Here is a 16,721-nt window from a genome sequence, read left to right as displayed (position 1 = left end):
CTTTTATCTTAGGAACAAACAAGTGTTACGTTAAAAAATTTCAAAAAATCTTCTTTGCTAAAATTTGTCTAAAACTAAAATTAAAATACTACATTATTTTTAAAAGTCACCGATTGAATTCAGAAAACAAAAATTAGATTCAACATTGTAGTCATTTATGTAGATTGATAAAAACTAAGGTATGAGCTTAACCAACACAACTAATGGCACTTTGGTTTGTGTTAGATGGAAACATAAACAATAAATATGAAGTGTATGGCATATGGTTTATTGAAATTACAATAAAATTATACAATTTTACAAACTGTTGAACCGAGGATTTTTTTTTGAAATCACACTGTTACATTTTTTACAAAAAATATATTTGAGAATGTCTTGCACATTAGATGGTATATGCCTTTTTCTAACGCGCCACTTAAACTTTAAAAGTCACCAATGTTCTTTCATCACTGCAATTTCACTAGCCTCTACGGCCGAAGCCGTCTCTACCACCGCAAGCGCAAGTCTTGCCCAGCCCTGGGGGACCTCCGTCGCTGCAGCCGGCAGTCAGGCCTTGGCCCAGGAGAGCCAGCACGATGCCGATGACCAAGTTAAGAACTGTCTCTAGGAGGATGGCCAGACCGGAACCCAAGCCTGCGAGACACAGAGGGGTCTGGGGGGCGGGTGAGGCTTCGGCAAGAGCTTCAGGAGAGGGATCGGGGCTGGCTGCGGGCGCGGAGAGGCATGTCCCCTGTAACACCAAAATGTTACATTAGGACGGTATAGGTTGGTGGGATAGGGTCAATTTACTCTTGCCTCTGCCTCAATTAATCGCCTTAACAGATGATAGATAGCGGTGTCAATATCATCTGATCATGATCGTCTAAGAATATAGAATTGACGTGAATCAGGGACCTCATTGTGACATTAGTCCAGCATTTATCTAAAAAAATCGAAGGCACTTATTTCTGAAGAAAATAATGGCAACATTGACTAACCATCACAAGTAGACTTCTCATCCCGTTGTAAATGTTGAAGCTCTTTTATCGTGTCTAGTTCATGTCAGGTGACCAATCGTGCCAACGACATTTTGTTTCCATTAATTGTAGGGCTAATATCCTGATTTGTGCTTTACTTTTTGGTTATTTAACTAGGGGGGTGAGGTATTGTTTATGATTATATAGTTTTATTTGGCTAAACGAAGTATTAAATAACTGAAATAACAGGAAACAAATTGTAAACAAAACATGACCTCTACAGTCCACCAGACAGAACTAACAATTAATAATAGTCTTTAGCTGATCCATAAGGAAGAGAAATCTACTAAGGGAATATGTTTTATCCCCATGGTACCAATAACATACACTTTTTCAAAGGCCTAACTATTGTTTATAAATTTGAAACTTTGAATGCTGATGGAGTCTTAGATTTGCATTTTGTCCTTGATCACTTACGGTAGGCAGCAGGTGGTTTTAGTTTCAAAATACTATACTATTGCACAACAGGTTTTGTAGGTTTTTGCACCTATTGTATAATATGCATGTATTCATTATAGTTCAATAAATAAATTGATTGATTTATTGAAAAAAAAAAAAAAACAACGCATTAGGATGTCAATAGAACTATCAGTCACTTAATGTAGATGATTTTATAGTCTTGCCATTAGTTTTAAATAAGTAACAAGTGTAATTACTATTGTTTTAATAACACGTTATATTTAGTTTATCTATATCTGTAAAAGGTAACCCATTATGATGAGCATTCAGACGTTATAGAGACTTTTTTATATCCAACCTAGATAGAAATGCCCCCACAACATAAACACTAATCCATCGGCTTTCTTAACTTGTTCAGTTGGGATAATATTGTGACTTTCAAATTATAAATACAATCCAATTATATCAATTATTTAAGATGGGGACACCACTATGTGCGTATTTTAACCCAAACATGAGTGAAGGATGAGTGTAGGATAAGTGGCGTGATCTTGTAGTCTTGTGGGTGACTAAGGCCGACATGTTCCTTGGATACAGCTGTTAATTTGGTAGCCCATAGCCAATGGCAACTAAGGGACCTACAGTTTATAGTAGAATCCGAACCACATTTTTCCTTGTCATTAACGAATTGGTCTAATTATCAGGATAGTACTGTGGATAGTCGTAGTACTCACTAGTGCGGATGTTAATCTACACCAGGGAGCATCACATCCAAATTTAAACATCCTTCCAACTAAGCCACTAATTATGAGGACACCCATAACATAAACTAAAAACTATTGGTTGATCGATGTTTCCCAATTGACAAAACTGTCTATAACTGGTTCCTTTCTCTATATCGCTAACACACTTGGAACTATGTTTTTATAGTAAATTCAATTTAATAACGGTTTACTTAAAAAAACATAATCAGAAACTACCTGTCCTAATTAAGTTTTAAAAACGTTTTAAATAGAATGTTAAGTGCCAAAGTATCATGGAAAGTTTCTATGCAGTTGTGAAATCACAGGGTGTTTTCACAAATCGTTTTGTTTGATCCTTGGATAAAAATTAAAAGAAAACCAAGAGTAAAACTGTTTTCAAAATCGCATTGAAGAAAATAAAAATCAATCAATCTTGTAGTATATGAATAGAAAACAGCAAGGAATCATTAAAGAGTTATGCTCACCAGATATTATTGCAAAAATCATGAAAGACACAATTCCCACTTTAAAGATTTATTAGCTAAATTTACATATAATATACAAGAAGCGAATTAATGGATGTATTTAAATGAAAATTTCGTTTTGTAGCAAAAACGCCATCGGTAGAGGTGGAGTGATCGTAGGTGCCTGTCGAACGCAAATCTCCATACAACAACCACAGCAGCTCGGCTGACAAGCACTACAATCTTGTCCACCGCCGCCATCGCCGCCATCGCCGCCACCACCGCCCATCATGGCGCTGGCGATGCCGCCGCCCAGCAGAGCGGCGAGGAGGTTCTGCAGAACCGTACTGAGGCCGCTCAACAGGCCTGTCACAGCGCCCTGAGGTAAGGCTTTGGCAAACGCTTCGGCAAGAGCTTCAGGGAAGGCTTTGGGAGCTGGGGCGGGCTCGGAGAGGCATGTCCCCTGTAACACAAATATGTTACATTAGGACGGTGTTCGGACTGGGTGTTGGGTTTGGGATTACCTAGCATTTGCCAAAGGTATATGGTTTTTCATGAAGTTACCGAGACCGATAGTAATTAAGAAGTATTTTTAGGGATTGTAGTAGTTTACCGAAGAACAATGCTACGTAACTGGCATAAGTACTCCTCGGCTAACTTTTCATTCTTTTGTATTCAACCGGACACATCCTACCGAGGATTTATATGAATGCTATGCTGTGTTTGAATGAATTAATTCAATATAAAAAGCCACTGTTTCTGATCCCAGTTGTGGTAGAAAATACTTTATATTGAACCAGCGTGTTTAAGATCGTCATTTGACCCCATTATCTGTGAGTGTGGGCTATGGAATATCAAACAGCCGCAAAACTCTATTAGGCATCTAGTACGCAACTTAAGTAGGCATCAACTTACGTGTAGAGGTATGGCGGATCTACTAAATCACGTTGATACTAATTAATTATTGTGTGAATACATCAAGTATATAAGGCTGCGTGGTCGTTGAGTAAGTAAATAATACCCATCAGCAACATACATAGATTAATGAAATAATAAACAATCGAATTCCACTTTAAAGAGTTTTTTTGTAGGAAGGGATTAATTTTAAGTACTCCATCTTAAGTAATAAACACTTCTTACCTAATAATACTTCTAATTACAGATTTCAGGCATAACACAACGTTTCCCTTAAGTCCTTCCGAATTTGATTACAATTCATGTTTTATTTGTAATCATGCGTTCTCTAGCTGCAAAAATAATTTCTTGCACAAAGTGTCATAATACAAGTTTTCAAGGTCTAAAAACAATCTAAGCTTTAGAAAATCATATACCTAACTATTTAATGTGTCCATATTTAATAGTAAGATCTACAACATTAAAAAAATCTTTATTTTACTGTAAAAGCACAAAAGAACGGACATTTTTGTTGTGCCCAAAGCTGTGTTGGTCAGCCTAATGCTATTTTCATAAAGTAGGTAGACAGATTAGTTTAAGATAATTACCATGCAGCTCCGAGTAATGACGATTTTGCATAGATAGGTAGGCCTATGATATGAACTTTGAAATAACAGGATGACGTGAATTCATCTGAACACGTTCTAAATTGTGACATGAATCAAGTTCATAGTCAACATAAGACGCTATTTAAAAAATTTATGATAAAATTCTTAAGCATTATAAGCTCTTTTACCGTAAAATAAAGAGAAGAGAGTCAGAAAGAATAAAAATGGCTGTATACGACCTAATGACATTTATCAACAATTATTTAATTGGAAAGTCGTGGCCTTTGTTGGAAAGTCTTACATTTTTGAAGCCTTACAATCAAACATATGCAAGTAAAGATGAAAATGTATCGCCCTAGGCATAGGACCTATAGACTACCGTAATCTATGCTAACTAATGCGGATTAAAAGGTTCAAGTTTAATTATGAAGCCCCACGTATTATATAGGGACATTAAAAATTAAAGAAGGAAATGCACATGTGCTCCCAGTCAATTTTATAAAATTATGAACTTATAAATATGAACTTTTACAACTACCTGTAATCTTTGTGTGGTAATATACTAATGCCACAGCAAAAAATGATTGTGCTCTGATAAAAAATAGTTGTTCACCTATTCCTACATTACAAAGCCTACTTGTTGATAAATTATTTCATATAGGCCAGCATCCGTATAATTTGTGTAATAGCCTACTGTAAGTAACATGGAAATATTCCATTATACATTTATTATTCATGTCTATGAATACAAGCTATATCTTGATCTAATAAGGTTTACTACGTTTACTGTTAATACGGATGTGACTCAACCTACTACATTGCACATAAAGAAGATAAAAATATTTAAGGATTTACCTATCATTGATTTAAAACATGTAGGTGTGAACCGTGTGCTGGCTTTGCAGCTGATCTTGAATGATCTTGAAGTTCGTAGTCATACCTACATTTTCACTCGAATAGTTTATATTTGATCTAATACTAGCTGAAACCCATCGAAATCGATGGTTACTCAAATTCATCTAAAACAGTTGTAGAATGAAGTTATTAAAATGTTGAATATTTAACTTAATTTATTCAGTAAAAAAGTGAGGGTAAAATATTATGAAGAGGATCACCATCTTACACCTTAGATGAGAACCTCCTTACAAAATGTGGTTGATGAATTAGTTGAATACGATATTTCCGGTCGTTTAATCGGCAACAGGTAAACCAAAAAAATCTGGGAAGGGCTTAAACATTAAAAGGCATCCGTGGCAGAGCCGCAAGGGAATTCACTTAATTTCACTTTTGATGACTCATCTACAGACCAAGACCTTCCTTTAGACGCCTCTACCAAGTTTCTACATGCCCAGTCGTTCTCTCAAATTATTTAACACAAAATAAAAGTTTTTTTTCTCCAGAAGAGTTTCATGGGAAGGGAAATCTAAAGGTAGCCGGGGCAGAGCCCCAAGGAACTTACCTTGTTTATCTTTTGATAGTTCATTTACAGACCAATTTGTACAGTTCTTTGTATTTTTACCTTTCTTTAGACACATCTACCAAGTTTCCACGCACAATCGTTCTCTTAAAAGACACAAAAACATGTGGCATAATTATGATTTTTTTAAGTACGACGAAGTCAACTTAAAGTTTTTAACAAAAGGTCATCCAAAAGCATTTTCAAATTTAATTTCAGCATTTAGGTGAACTACTAGCAAACTAATACCGTCAAAAGTGTCATAGTACGAGAGTTGTGTGATTGTATGCAAGAAAATGCACATTATTTATTTATTTATTTTATTGTTACTCAAAAACTCAAATTACTGTATTTAAAAGTCAAAACTTTATATAGATACTTTTTATAAGCAGGCATTTTGTAAAAAAAGTAAATTATATAATCACCGTAGTAATGTATTGGACTTTCTGTTTTAATGTTACCTTAAAATGGACCCTTTATCAACGTGAGATAATTTTTTTCAACAACATAATTTTATTTCTTATATTTATGTTAGATGTTTAATCTACGTCCAATAATTTTCTTCAACTCGAATGATATTTCATATTTATAATACTTTTCATGGGTATTTTTACACTTTACACATGAAAGTATGTTTAAGAAATACTTGAAAACTATATTTTAAATGTATACATCTTTTTATTCTCTTTACAAATTGTTTTAGGTTTTGATGGTAAAAATAGAATATTTTTTTATCCTTTAGGTTAAAGAATAACAACTTATACGATGAAGAATAACAAATGTTAAAACCTCAATTCCACTAGGAATACAATTAACTGTATACACATGTTATTAAAAACAAACTCAATTTATTGTAAGTAAAAAACACAACATTATACTTAATAAAAATAAAAATATATTCGTTCGAAAATTATATAACAATATATCGAAATTTATATCGATCGTAAAAGCGATTTTAGTTCAACCAGTTTTTCAAACTAACCCCCATTGCCCGGAATATTCTTTGTTACATTCCAAGTGAGGAGTAATGGCAAACTACTTCTTTTATTTCTTTCCGTAAGGGTAGTGGTGTCCTCCCAAGTAGTTTGTGTAGCTCACTAAAGGCTCGTAAATGATAGGCTCAATGATGGGCTCGACATAAGCGGTGTAGAAAGGCTGGAGAGGCTGGACACAGGCTTGGATACAACATCCGCAGCCGCAACCATCACAACCTCCGCAGCAGTCACCGCCGCCGCCACCACCATCACCACCATCGCCGCCATCACCGCCACCACCGCCCATCATGGCGGCCATGCCACCGCCCAGCAGAGCGGCGAGGAGGTTCTGCAGAAGCGTACTGAGGCCACTCAATAGATCACCGACGGCTCCGTCTTGAGGGAAAGCTTTGGCAAACGCTTTGGCGAGAGCTTCAGGGAGGGCTTTGGGGGCGGGCTCCGAGTAGCTCGAACCCTGCAACACCAAATGTCACGTTAGGACTGATGTAAGTCTCTCTAGGGTTGGGATAGGGGATCGCCAAGCGTTTGCCAAATCTGTGTTATTCACGGTGTAGTGGTGTGACTGATTTATGAACGTCGATGCGAGCTATTTGTGTAGTGTAAAAATCTGTAAGTTTGGTTGAGTGGTGGTGTTTTCAAACAGTCACTGACAGTAAATTACGTACATATCGGATAACTATGTTTATTTAATTGTTCCTCTGAGTTATGGTGAGTTTGATAAGTGAAAGCGTATTTTAAATTAAAACAGTGTTTGTTTGTTGTGTGGAATATCTGAGGAGGACTGGAAATGTCTTGGGAGGAGAATACAAAGACACGTTGGAAATGTGTAACATAGTTAATAGCATATAAAAAAGCGTTTAATAACTGTAGCAGTCCTATTTCTTTTTAAATCATTCGACCATTTATTTTTTCAGTTTTCATAATCTGTTCATTTGAGAAAGACAGTACAGCTTATATATTACAAAAAATAATTAATTAAATAATCCAATCACACTTGAAGTTATTCTTTAAATACCCAGCTCTAAACATGTTGTAAGGCACTAGTTGATTTATTATTACTATATTTGGGATGAAAAGTATAATTATTATAAAACGCAATGAATCTGTATTTAATAATCAAGCGTATTACAAACTCTCTCAACTTTAGTAAGTTACTGGGATTTATATAAGGACTGGCAAAGACAGTCGAGACTGTCTCCAAAAACGAACTGTTGTACTACTGTTAAATGGCCAAAACGTTCTTAAAGAATATGATACATATGTGTCTGAGAGCCCGGGAAGACGAAACATATTTTTTATCTCTTAATACTATTCATCCACGCTAACTTGAAAAATCTTAAAACGCAGAATCTCTAAAATTTGAACCATCGTCCAACAAAAATTCCAAAAACACAACAAAGGTTGGGCCAATAATTGTATATTAGATCCGACATAGATACATTATGCGATCCGTTGTCATTGGTTTTGTACCCAAGATGCATTTGAAATCCGTCGTTAAGTAAAGAAAGCAAATAAATGTTTCATTTTCATAATTTTAGACTACTTGTTCGGCGTTTCCCTGCTAATGAGAAAATATCCAAGCCAAGTTCCAAATAGCATACACATTTTTTATTCAACCGTGAGAACTACTTTATTGTTTATGTGTTTGTATGAAGCAAATTTAGGTGTGTGGCGTGTAGAAATAATGAAACTACTCATTTGTTGAATGTAAAAATGAATTTATTTAAAGAACATAAGGTCTGGATGCACTGTTACCACCAAAGTATCGGTCTAGAGTCGGTAAACAGTTTCTGGCGCAACAGTCACAGCCACAACCCGCACAATCACATTCGTAGTCATAGCCTGTGTAAGCGTTATACGCATAGGTAGCCCCTCCACCCAGCAGAGCGGCGAGGAGGGCCTGCAGCAGGCCACTCAGGCCGCTCAACAGGTCTGTCACAGCGCCCTGAGGTAAGGCTTTGGCAAACGCTTCGGCAAGAGCTTCAGGGAAGGCTTTGGGAGCTGGGGCGGGCTCGGAGAGGCATGTCCCCTGTAACATTAAAATGTTACATTAGGACTTTTGAGAAGGTAAATTAGGGCGCAGGTTCGTGGCCTGGAAATTAGTTGGAAATATGCTAGGAAGGACTGGAGTGAACAGGGCATTCGAATCTTTTCATGAGTTTTCAATTTTTGGGCCTGATACAGCTCACCAGAACTCAAAGCGGATTATAAAATTTATTTTAGAATGTTATGTATATTTTTTGTAGTTATGTTTCCCTTTAGGTAATAAGTCTCTCAAAACAGTGAAAATTTAACTAAAAAAACATAACATTTTTCTTTCTTTTTGACGAAAAAAGGGTTTTGCCAATAACCAACAAATTATTTTCCGGTTATCAATCATTAAGATGGGGGCCACTAGGTGCGTATTTTATCCGCAATATCAGAGAAGGATGATTGTAGAATGGGGTGAAATAATATGCGTAGCTTTCTTACTATTAATCCAATCTTCTTATCTTTTAACGTGTTATTTTTTGTGTGTTAAAGTGCTGTGACATGTTACATATAAGTAAAAAATTCTCACCATCATACAAAACATTTGTAATGAAATATGAGGCTTTTCTCTATGATAATTTCTTAAAAATTCTTTATTTCAATGACCTTTATCTTGTATTAATGTAGGATTGAAAGTTAGTAGTGTGCAATGTAGGCGAATGTTGTTCGTGTGCATAATACTACTGAAGCTTTTGCTAAATGTTGTCTAAAACCAAAATAATTCACTTGCAATTTTCTGTAAATCTGAAAATGGTGTTGTTTTTGGTGTGTAAATAAAAAGTACTTGGTTGGTGAAATGCATTTATTTAAATAGTATAGGGATAGCCTCCTCCGAAATAGCCCCCGAGACAATTCTTAGCACAACAATCACATCCGCAGTCTCCACAATCGCATGGAGGTTCGTCGATATGATAATCGTTGTAATAGTAGGTAAGTCCGCCTCCTAACAGAGCGGCGAGGAGGTTCTGCAGAAGCGTACTGAGGCCGCTCAACAGACCGCCCACCGCGCCTTGAGGTAAGGCTTTGGCAAATGCTTCGGCAAGAGCTTCAGGGAAGGCTTTGGGAGCTGGGGCGGGCTCGGAGAGGCATGTCCCCTGCAATACCAAATAATATTTTAGGAAATTGAATATGGATTGTGGAAGGATAATGCCGAAGTGTCTGCTAATTTACTTTAGCCGTAGTAAAATTATGGGTATTTTCATTAGAACAAGTTAATGATCTAATGCATTTATTATGCAAGAAAACATATTTGAAGGACAAGGTTTTGCTGGTATACATAGTATATCTTTTAATTAGTGGATTATGATAGTTTTAATTATTGAAATGAAACAAACCATAAGAAATATAACTTTTATTTTGTATATAGGGTGAATTTAATGAACGCGTACATGTAATTTTTCAGGGAAGTTTATACTCTATAATAGATTGATGTTGTTTCAATCATAGTTGTTTTGGTAAGAATATATCTTTAGGCAAGAAGGGCAAATGTTATATGCTCTGTTTAAATGGGTTGTAAATTTTGTTAACTTACTCAAAATTGTAAAATAAAATAGCCAAAGACACAATTCGACGAAACCATTCAAAATCTACAGTAAACACCAAATTGACTTGATGAGGTGGAATCCAAAAGTAAACACGCGTAAAGTATGTTATAAACAAAGTTTATAAATGGGATGCAGGACATTATTAGTGTCAAATATTGTAAAAAATGAAATTTTGCTTAAAAATGAATTCAGTAAAAGGTGTATCTATTGAAATTATGTTGTGTACCATATTATGATAGAGTATACAAAGGTCTCTCCTGATGGAACTTTCAGATGCCAATTTTATAACCAAATTTAATTTATTTACAATTTTTTATTCAACTACAAAGTGAAACCAGTCAGCCTGCCATCGCGAGAGTAGCACGTCTCGATGCAACATAAGCACCCGCAGCCACCACATCCACCACAAGTGCCGCCGCCGTCACCGCCATCTCCACCGCCACCGCCACCGCCGCCCATCATGGCGCCGCCTAGTAGGCCCCCCAGCAGGGCCTGTAGCAGACCACTCAGGCCGCTCAACAGGTCTGTCACAGCGCCCTGAGGTAAGGCTTTGGCAAACGCTTCGGCAAGAGCTTCAGGGAAGGCATTGGGAGCTGGGGCGGGCTCGGAGAGGCATGTCCCCTGTAACATTAAAATGTTACATTAGGACGGTGAAAAGGCGGAGTTTGGAATAACAGAGAACAGGATGAGGAAAATGCCGAGGATTTACCAATACGTTTTGTTCCACACTCATCCGTGGATTTTAAGCCTTTCGTGAATGAGCAGTTCTGACCACACCGTTAACCATAGTTAACTAAATGCATATTTACATCATACATGCATATCTTATGATTTCTGCGTTTCTATTGCAACATATTCATATTGTAAATGTATAAGCCATAGGTTAAAAGGAGACGTTGTTTTATCAAAGTTATGAGTTTTAAAACTACTAATTAGTTTCTTCTTATTCTTTCGTTATATCTTCATTTTTATTTGTGCATGTATTTGTAATCGCATATGTGTTATACATTTTTTGTGAGTAAGTAACCCATTTATTATTCAAATCTAAAATTTCACAGACAGTATCAACTGATTACTGACCAATTTAACAACTATTACCTGCACTTCGGCCAATTTAATAATTTATGTCCTTAAGAGCATGCACGTCTTTAAGGATATAAAGGGGCTATGATTTAAAATTGTATTTCATAAGTTATTTATTGCAATGGTTATGATAGTGTACTATAAAATCCATCTATCAATCCATATACTTATTACAATAAGAGTTTATCTGTTACTGTAACATCAGTTCTCAGCGTCGTACTCAACCAATTTTTACGCTTGAAACATCATTTTAAAGCTTATGATCTTGCAGAAGGATGGAAAAAGGGGGCTTCACCCCTAGCCTTCCTGAAATTTTACAGATTCTGTGGTGCTGGCTGACCAACTTGCTTTATAACGGTTTGAATATGAATTTAACAGTAAACATAAAAATGATCCCTTAGATTCAGATTATAGATTGTCAAAAAGAGACGAATCGGTTTATAAAAACGTATTTTGAAAAGTCTAGGCAAATTTTAGCGTTTTGTAACCTGATTGAGTTAACTGAATACTGTAGATCAACAAATTCAATTTATTGTAAATTAGTAGTTATAGCCATGATAGCTGTAATATCTATCTCAAACAAATATAATCTGTGAAAAGTAAAAGGATATTGAATTATTCGTTTTGCCTCGGAAAGAAGTTTTGAATCATATTAAAATGAACAATTAGTACACGAGTCTCTCGTTTTACTTGTTCGTGTCCAATTTATTACCTTTATTTTCTATCTTGTTACATAACCTCAAAATAAAGTAATCAAACAACTTATTTGATTTATATGCAATGAAATAAATACTCATTCTAGAGAATCGTCACGATTTTTATTAAATAGAGTCATGTGATTGCCTCCATGCCAGGGAGTTTGGTTACGTTTAAAATTGTATATTAAATACTACTTAACCTGAGGCAAAAAGTTAAGCCAAATATTCTAGTTATAAAAATAGAAGTACCGTCCAGTAATGACCTGAAGTAAATATATGGAATTATATGTTTAGTTATTTGCACTGTTTCATGCAGGTCATGTTATGATAAATCAGGTTTCCAATCTGAGATAGTTTTTAATGTTCTGAAAATGGTATGAGGCCCACTTAAAGGGAGAAAAAACTGGGTTTTCCTCATACTGCAGCAAAAACTCTCGATTTTAATTCCTACGTGTGTTGAGAGTCTAAAGTAGCTTTTTAACTCCCGAGAGAGATGACGAAATAATTGAATCACTTTCTAAATGGCTGCTTATTTGCAATCGAAAAATTGAAAATAAGTTGGCAGTTCTTTTGAGTTTTTACAGTTTTGAAGTTATTATATGAATATTATTTTCCTGCTCTAACTTGTTTGTTAAAAATGTTGAAATATGACGAAAAATATAGTTCATCATACGGACAAACAATTTCTTTTCTACCCTTGCTCATTTTCCAACCTCGGCTTTGCCTCAATCGTAAAACTTGAGCTCGGATCAAAAAGAGTCACTTTACGCCCTAGTGATGAAATATAGGCTACTATTAGCGTATTGTTAGCTCAAGTAATCATTGATTTTCATTCAGTAAAATACTTTAGTGGGAGAACCCTAAAGAAGTTTAATCTAGTTATAAAATTATTAATTATTTATAAAATATTTCTTAGACTACACATAAATATTACAGTCCATTTATTCTTTTGGTTTTAAAATTAGCACAATATTTTGACCTTGACAAAAGTACTAAGATGAAAATGTTTGGAAAGTCATACGAACTGCTATTGTAAGGAACATATTTGGTTTATTTTTATGCAGGTTATAGAAGATTAATGCATAAGAAAATCATGTTAAGCAGGAACAATACTCCTATTTTAGTCGATTTAAATTATTATTACTTTAAGTATTAAAAGTATGCTACTAAAATGGCAGTCTAATTACTTGCGAGAAAAATATTTTTTATTTGAACAAAAAACCTGGTGCAAACGCAGTGGTAAAAATAAATCGTTGATGATATCTGGAAAAAACTTAACCTACACAATGATGTTTTGTTAGGTGGTAAGTATGTTTAATTATTAGGCAGAGAAATGGTGTTTCAAGATTTTATTCGTATAAAATTTAAATGTGTTTAAATAGAGATTTCAAACTTAACAAAATCGTAATTATTATACTTATCTAATTGTTACACAGACGATATTTTGTATAGTTAAAATATTTTGGTTTATCATTAGACGAGATTTGTATTCACTATTATCGAAAGGAAAATACCCATAGTCATTAAAAGAAAAAATAATAATTAATTATTATCCCTGATTTAATTCCTTGTTATGGTTGATTGGTTGTCTAATAGGAAAAGTTTGATCTCAGATTTTAACCGTAGAATGCGCTGTACCCTCCGGGGAAACATGTCTGGATACAACATCCACATCCACAGCTTCCACATCCGTCACATGAGCCACCACCGCCGCCGTCACCGCCGTCACCACCGTCACCACCACCACCTCCTCCTCCGCTCATCATGCCGCCCAGCAGACCAGCGAGGAGGTTCTGCAGAAGCGTACTGAGGCCGCTCAATAGATCACCGACGGCGCCTTGAGGGTAGGCTTTGGCAAACGCTTTGGCAAGGGCTTCAGGGAAAGCTTTGGGAGCTGGGGCGGGCTCGGAGAGACATGTCCCCTGTAACAAAAGGATTGTTACTGTAGGACTGTTCTGTAATTCAGGGCAGGGGAGGATAAATCAATGAAAACAACAAGTAACAAATACGGTTCCGTCAATGAGCCCGAGGTTTGCCAAAGCCTTTTCGTCCTCTAGTGGGCGTGTGGTAGTAATCACGAATGGTTGTATTCGCTCTTCAAAACAATCGAGAGAAAGTCGATGGTTGTGTACGTGATTTTTAAAGTATCGAACTAGTCAATCAAAGTTCTGACGAATTGTTATTGCGAGTTTATCATTCGACGCCTAACCTATTGCTCATGTTTATGTATAGAAAGGTACATCTTATTTGGTATAATAAGACATATTTAAATTTTGCTTTGGTAAACTTCCAAAGTCAATATTTTTCATTTGTATTGATGAAATGAATTCTGTGTATATAGCATTTGACATTTTTGACGAACAGATGTGATGTACACTGATATGCAACGTACTTTTCTTGCCATACGATAATATCCCATTCTCTTTTAGCCAGACATACATTGTGGGAAAATAATAAGACTTTAAATAATAACTAGATAGAGTTCCGAGACATTCTTTTAATAAACATTTGTGTTCCTTTAATCAAGCCTGCCAACGTATCAATATTCCTGTTCAACAAAACGATGGCGATTTCCTTGAGCTTGAGTAGGCTATATGAGGTGGCAGACCTATGACAGGTGGTTGGCTATTTTTCCTAACGTCGATTTTCATAACTGTCTTATCGCTGTTTAAATATTGTTGGCACTGGCCAGAAATATTCTCCATAGTGCTGGAGCATCAACGTCGTAGCAGGATGTAGTTTTTAACACAAAATGGCGTGGTCAATTATGCTATTACTCTAACGATTGTATACATGTTCCCGTAAATATCGGCAACAGGATTGTCCGAACCCGTTCGATTTTTTGGTATCTCAATTACATCGTATCCAGATTCTGGGCGAGTTTCCAGCGTCCCATCCCAGAGAAAAGGAAAAGCCATGACCTGTTGTTAATTTTGTTGCTAAATATGGCGATCGGATTTGTGACAGCTTAAAAACAAAACAAAAATAATAATATGTGCCTATAAAATTTATAGACCTGAATTTTTTCTAAAATCAATTACTGTACTTAAAATTGTTATTATAGTTATGAAAAATAAAACGGATAAATTGTAAGGTTGTCTATCGAAATAAGAAGCATGTGACATTTAGTAACAACAAAAAACATTGTAGTCGAATGTGAAATTGTTTACGTTTCAAATATTTTCATTTTGTAGTGAAGGCCTTATTGTGGCTAGTTTTCTATCAATGAACTATGTATCCAAACTACTTCAATTTGACTAAAACATAGTGTGAAGTACACACATTTTTAATAACTAATAAAATAATTGATCGTTGCTATTTTAATTTGGCTTTTAAAATTCTGTATCAGTTTTAGGAAATAGAATGCAACTTTTACTCAAGAAAAAGCATGCACCCAAAATATTGACATGATTTGTAACCTAATATCATAATATGCTAAAATGTCATAATTTGTCATTTTGTTGCAAGCATTGAACTGATCTGTTAAATTCCTCCTAAACAGTTTGTGTTGATAAATTTTAGCCAAACCCTTTTTTTATAATTGATAGGCCCATGATTTTAAACCCCATCATTTTAAAATTAATGACGTAAAGTTATTTTTGTAAAGTGGAAAGGATGTAAATAAATAATCCTAGGGAGTGTTGTTATAATTCAATACTTTTAATTTTAAATGTGTGGTAATTGATTTTAGACACAGGAAGGTTATTACAAATTGCATCGGTTATTCCTCTAGCTACATCAATGGTATAATGTTGTATAAATGGTATAAATAAATAATAAAACGCTATAGAGCTTAATCGGCGTAAAAAAAAAACAAATTTAAATGGATGTGTTTGGCCAAGTCACTAATAGTGTACCGCTGTGGTGAATATTCCGTCGTTTACTTTCATGACAAATCATTGGTTGAAGATTATTATGTCTTCTGATATCCCCAGGATGGGTATCCACCATATCCGTAATCGTAACCTTTGTAAATGCACTTCTCAAGGCAACATCCGCAACCACAACTTCCGCAAGAATCACATCCTCCATCGCCCCCGTCACCGCCATCACCACCACCACCGCCCATCATGGCGGCCATGCCACCGCCTAGCAGAGCGGCGAGGAGGTTCTGCAGAAGCGTACTAAGGCCGCTCAATAGACCTGTCACAGCGCCCTGAGGTAAGGCTTTGGCAAACGCTTCGGCAAGAGCTTCAGGGAAGGCTTTGGGGGCTGGAGCGGGCTCGGAGAAGCATGTCCCCTGTAACATCAATATGTTACATTAGGGCTTTGCTAGGGGAAAGGGATCTAGCTGAATTTCAAATTTATATCGGAACAGTATAAATTGGAATAGTAATTGGAAACAGGAGGCAAGAAGAGGTTTGTTAAAATGAAGCGTTTGCCTTGAATAGTTCCGCGTTAGTATAACTTTGAAATCACACTATTGTAACGGTGGTTTTATACGATGTGTCTGAGTTTTTTTATTATATCAATGCTAAACAAAGGTTATAGAACATCTCAACAAGACTCATTTTGATCTCTTAGCTATACGATGACAGATTTCATGTTAGTAATTTATACATTAATAAATCTGCTATACTACCGGTTTAGTTATTTTTCATTCATGATTACTGAGGTTTTCCTTTTTACTACTGAAGTATTTGGCTGAGTTTTGAGATTTTCATATACATGAGATTCTTGTATGTACTCAAATTAAGGGGGCTATTGCAAAACAGATTTAATAAATTATACAAAATTTTTAAACGGAAAACTAAGTTGCTGTAATGTTAAGGCACGTTTGTAAACGTTAT

At 35.6% G+C, this 16,721-nt stretch overlaps 1 protein-coding gene and 1 long non-coding RNA gene across 6 annotated transcripts in view; both read right to left on the bottom strand.

Annotated features, from left to right (window-relative positions):
- Positions 1-16,721, bottom strand: part of LOC129002081 (cyclin-dependent kinase inhibitor 1C-like) — a 35,020-nt gene that overhangs the window by 11,505 nt on the left and 6,794 nt on the right. The window contains exon 2 of one of the 5 annotated variants that reach the window (XM_054429617.1): positions 248-730. The exons of 2 other annotated variants lie outside the window; for them this stretch is intronic. In XM_054429617.1, coding sequence (XP_054285592.1) covers positions 461-730 — 270 coding nt within the window. In that variant the 3' untranslated portion in view covers positions 248-460. Of the gene's footprint in view, positions 1-247; positions 731-6,408; positions 7,030-15,567; positions 16,172-16,721 lie in introns of those variants that run through there. 2 more of the 5 variants (XM_054429612.1, XM_054429616.1) reach the window with 2 other exon arrangements.
- Positions 9,395-10,840, bottom strand: LOC129002082 (uncharacterized). Its single transcript, XR_008491533.1, has 2 exons — positions 10,458-10,840; positions 9,395-9,700 (listed from the first exon to the last, which is right to left on the bottom strand). It is a non-coding gene; the product is annotated as an uncharacterized LOC129002082 (long non-coding RNA).

This window comes from Macrosteles quadrilineatus, unplaced genomic scaffold (genome assembly GCF_028750875.1).
Source record: "Macrosteles quadrilineatus isolate MER2022 unplaced genomic scaffold, UCM_ALF_1.0 Scaffold_9__3_contigs__length_116548681, whole genome shotgun sequence".
Taxonomy (NCBI): domain Eukaryota; kingdom Metazoa; phylum Arthropoda; class Insecta; order Hemiptera; family Cicadellidae; genus Macrosteles; species Macrosteles quadrilineatus.
Note: the sequence above shows the minus strand (reverse complement) of the source record. Positions and strands in the feature narration are given on the sequence as shown.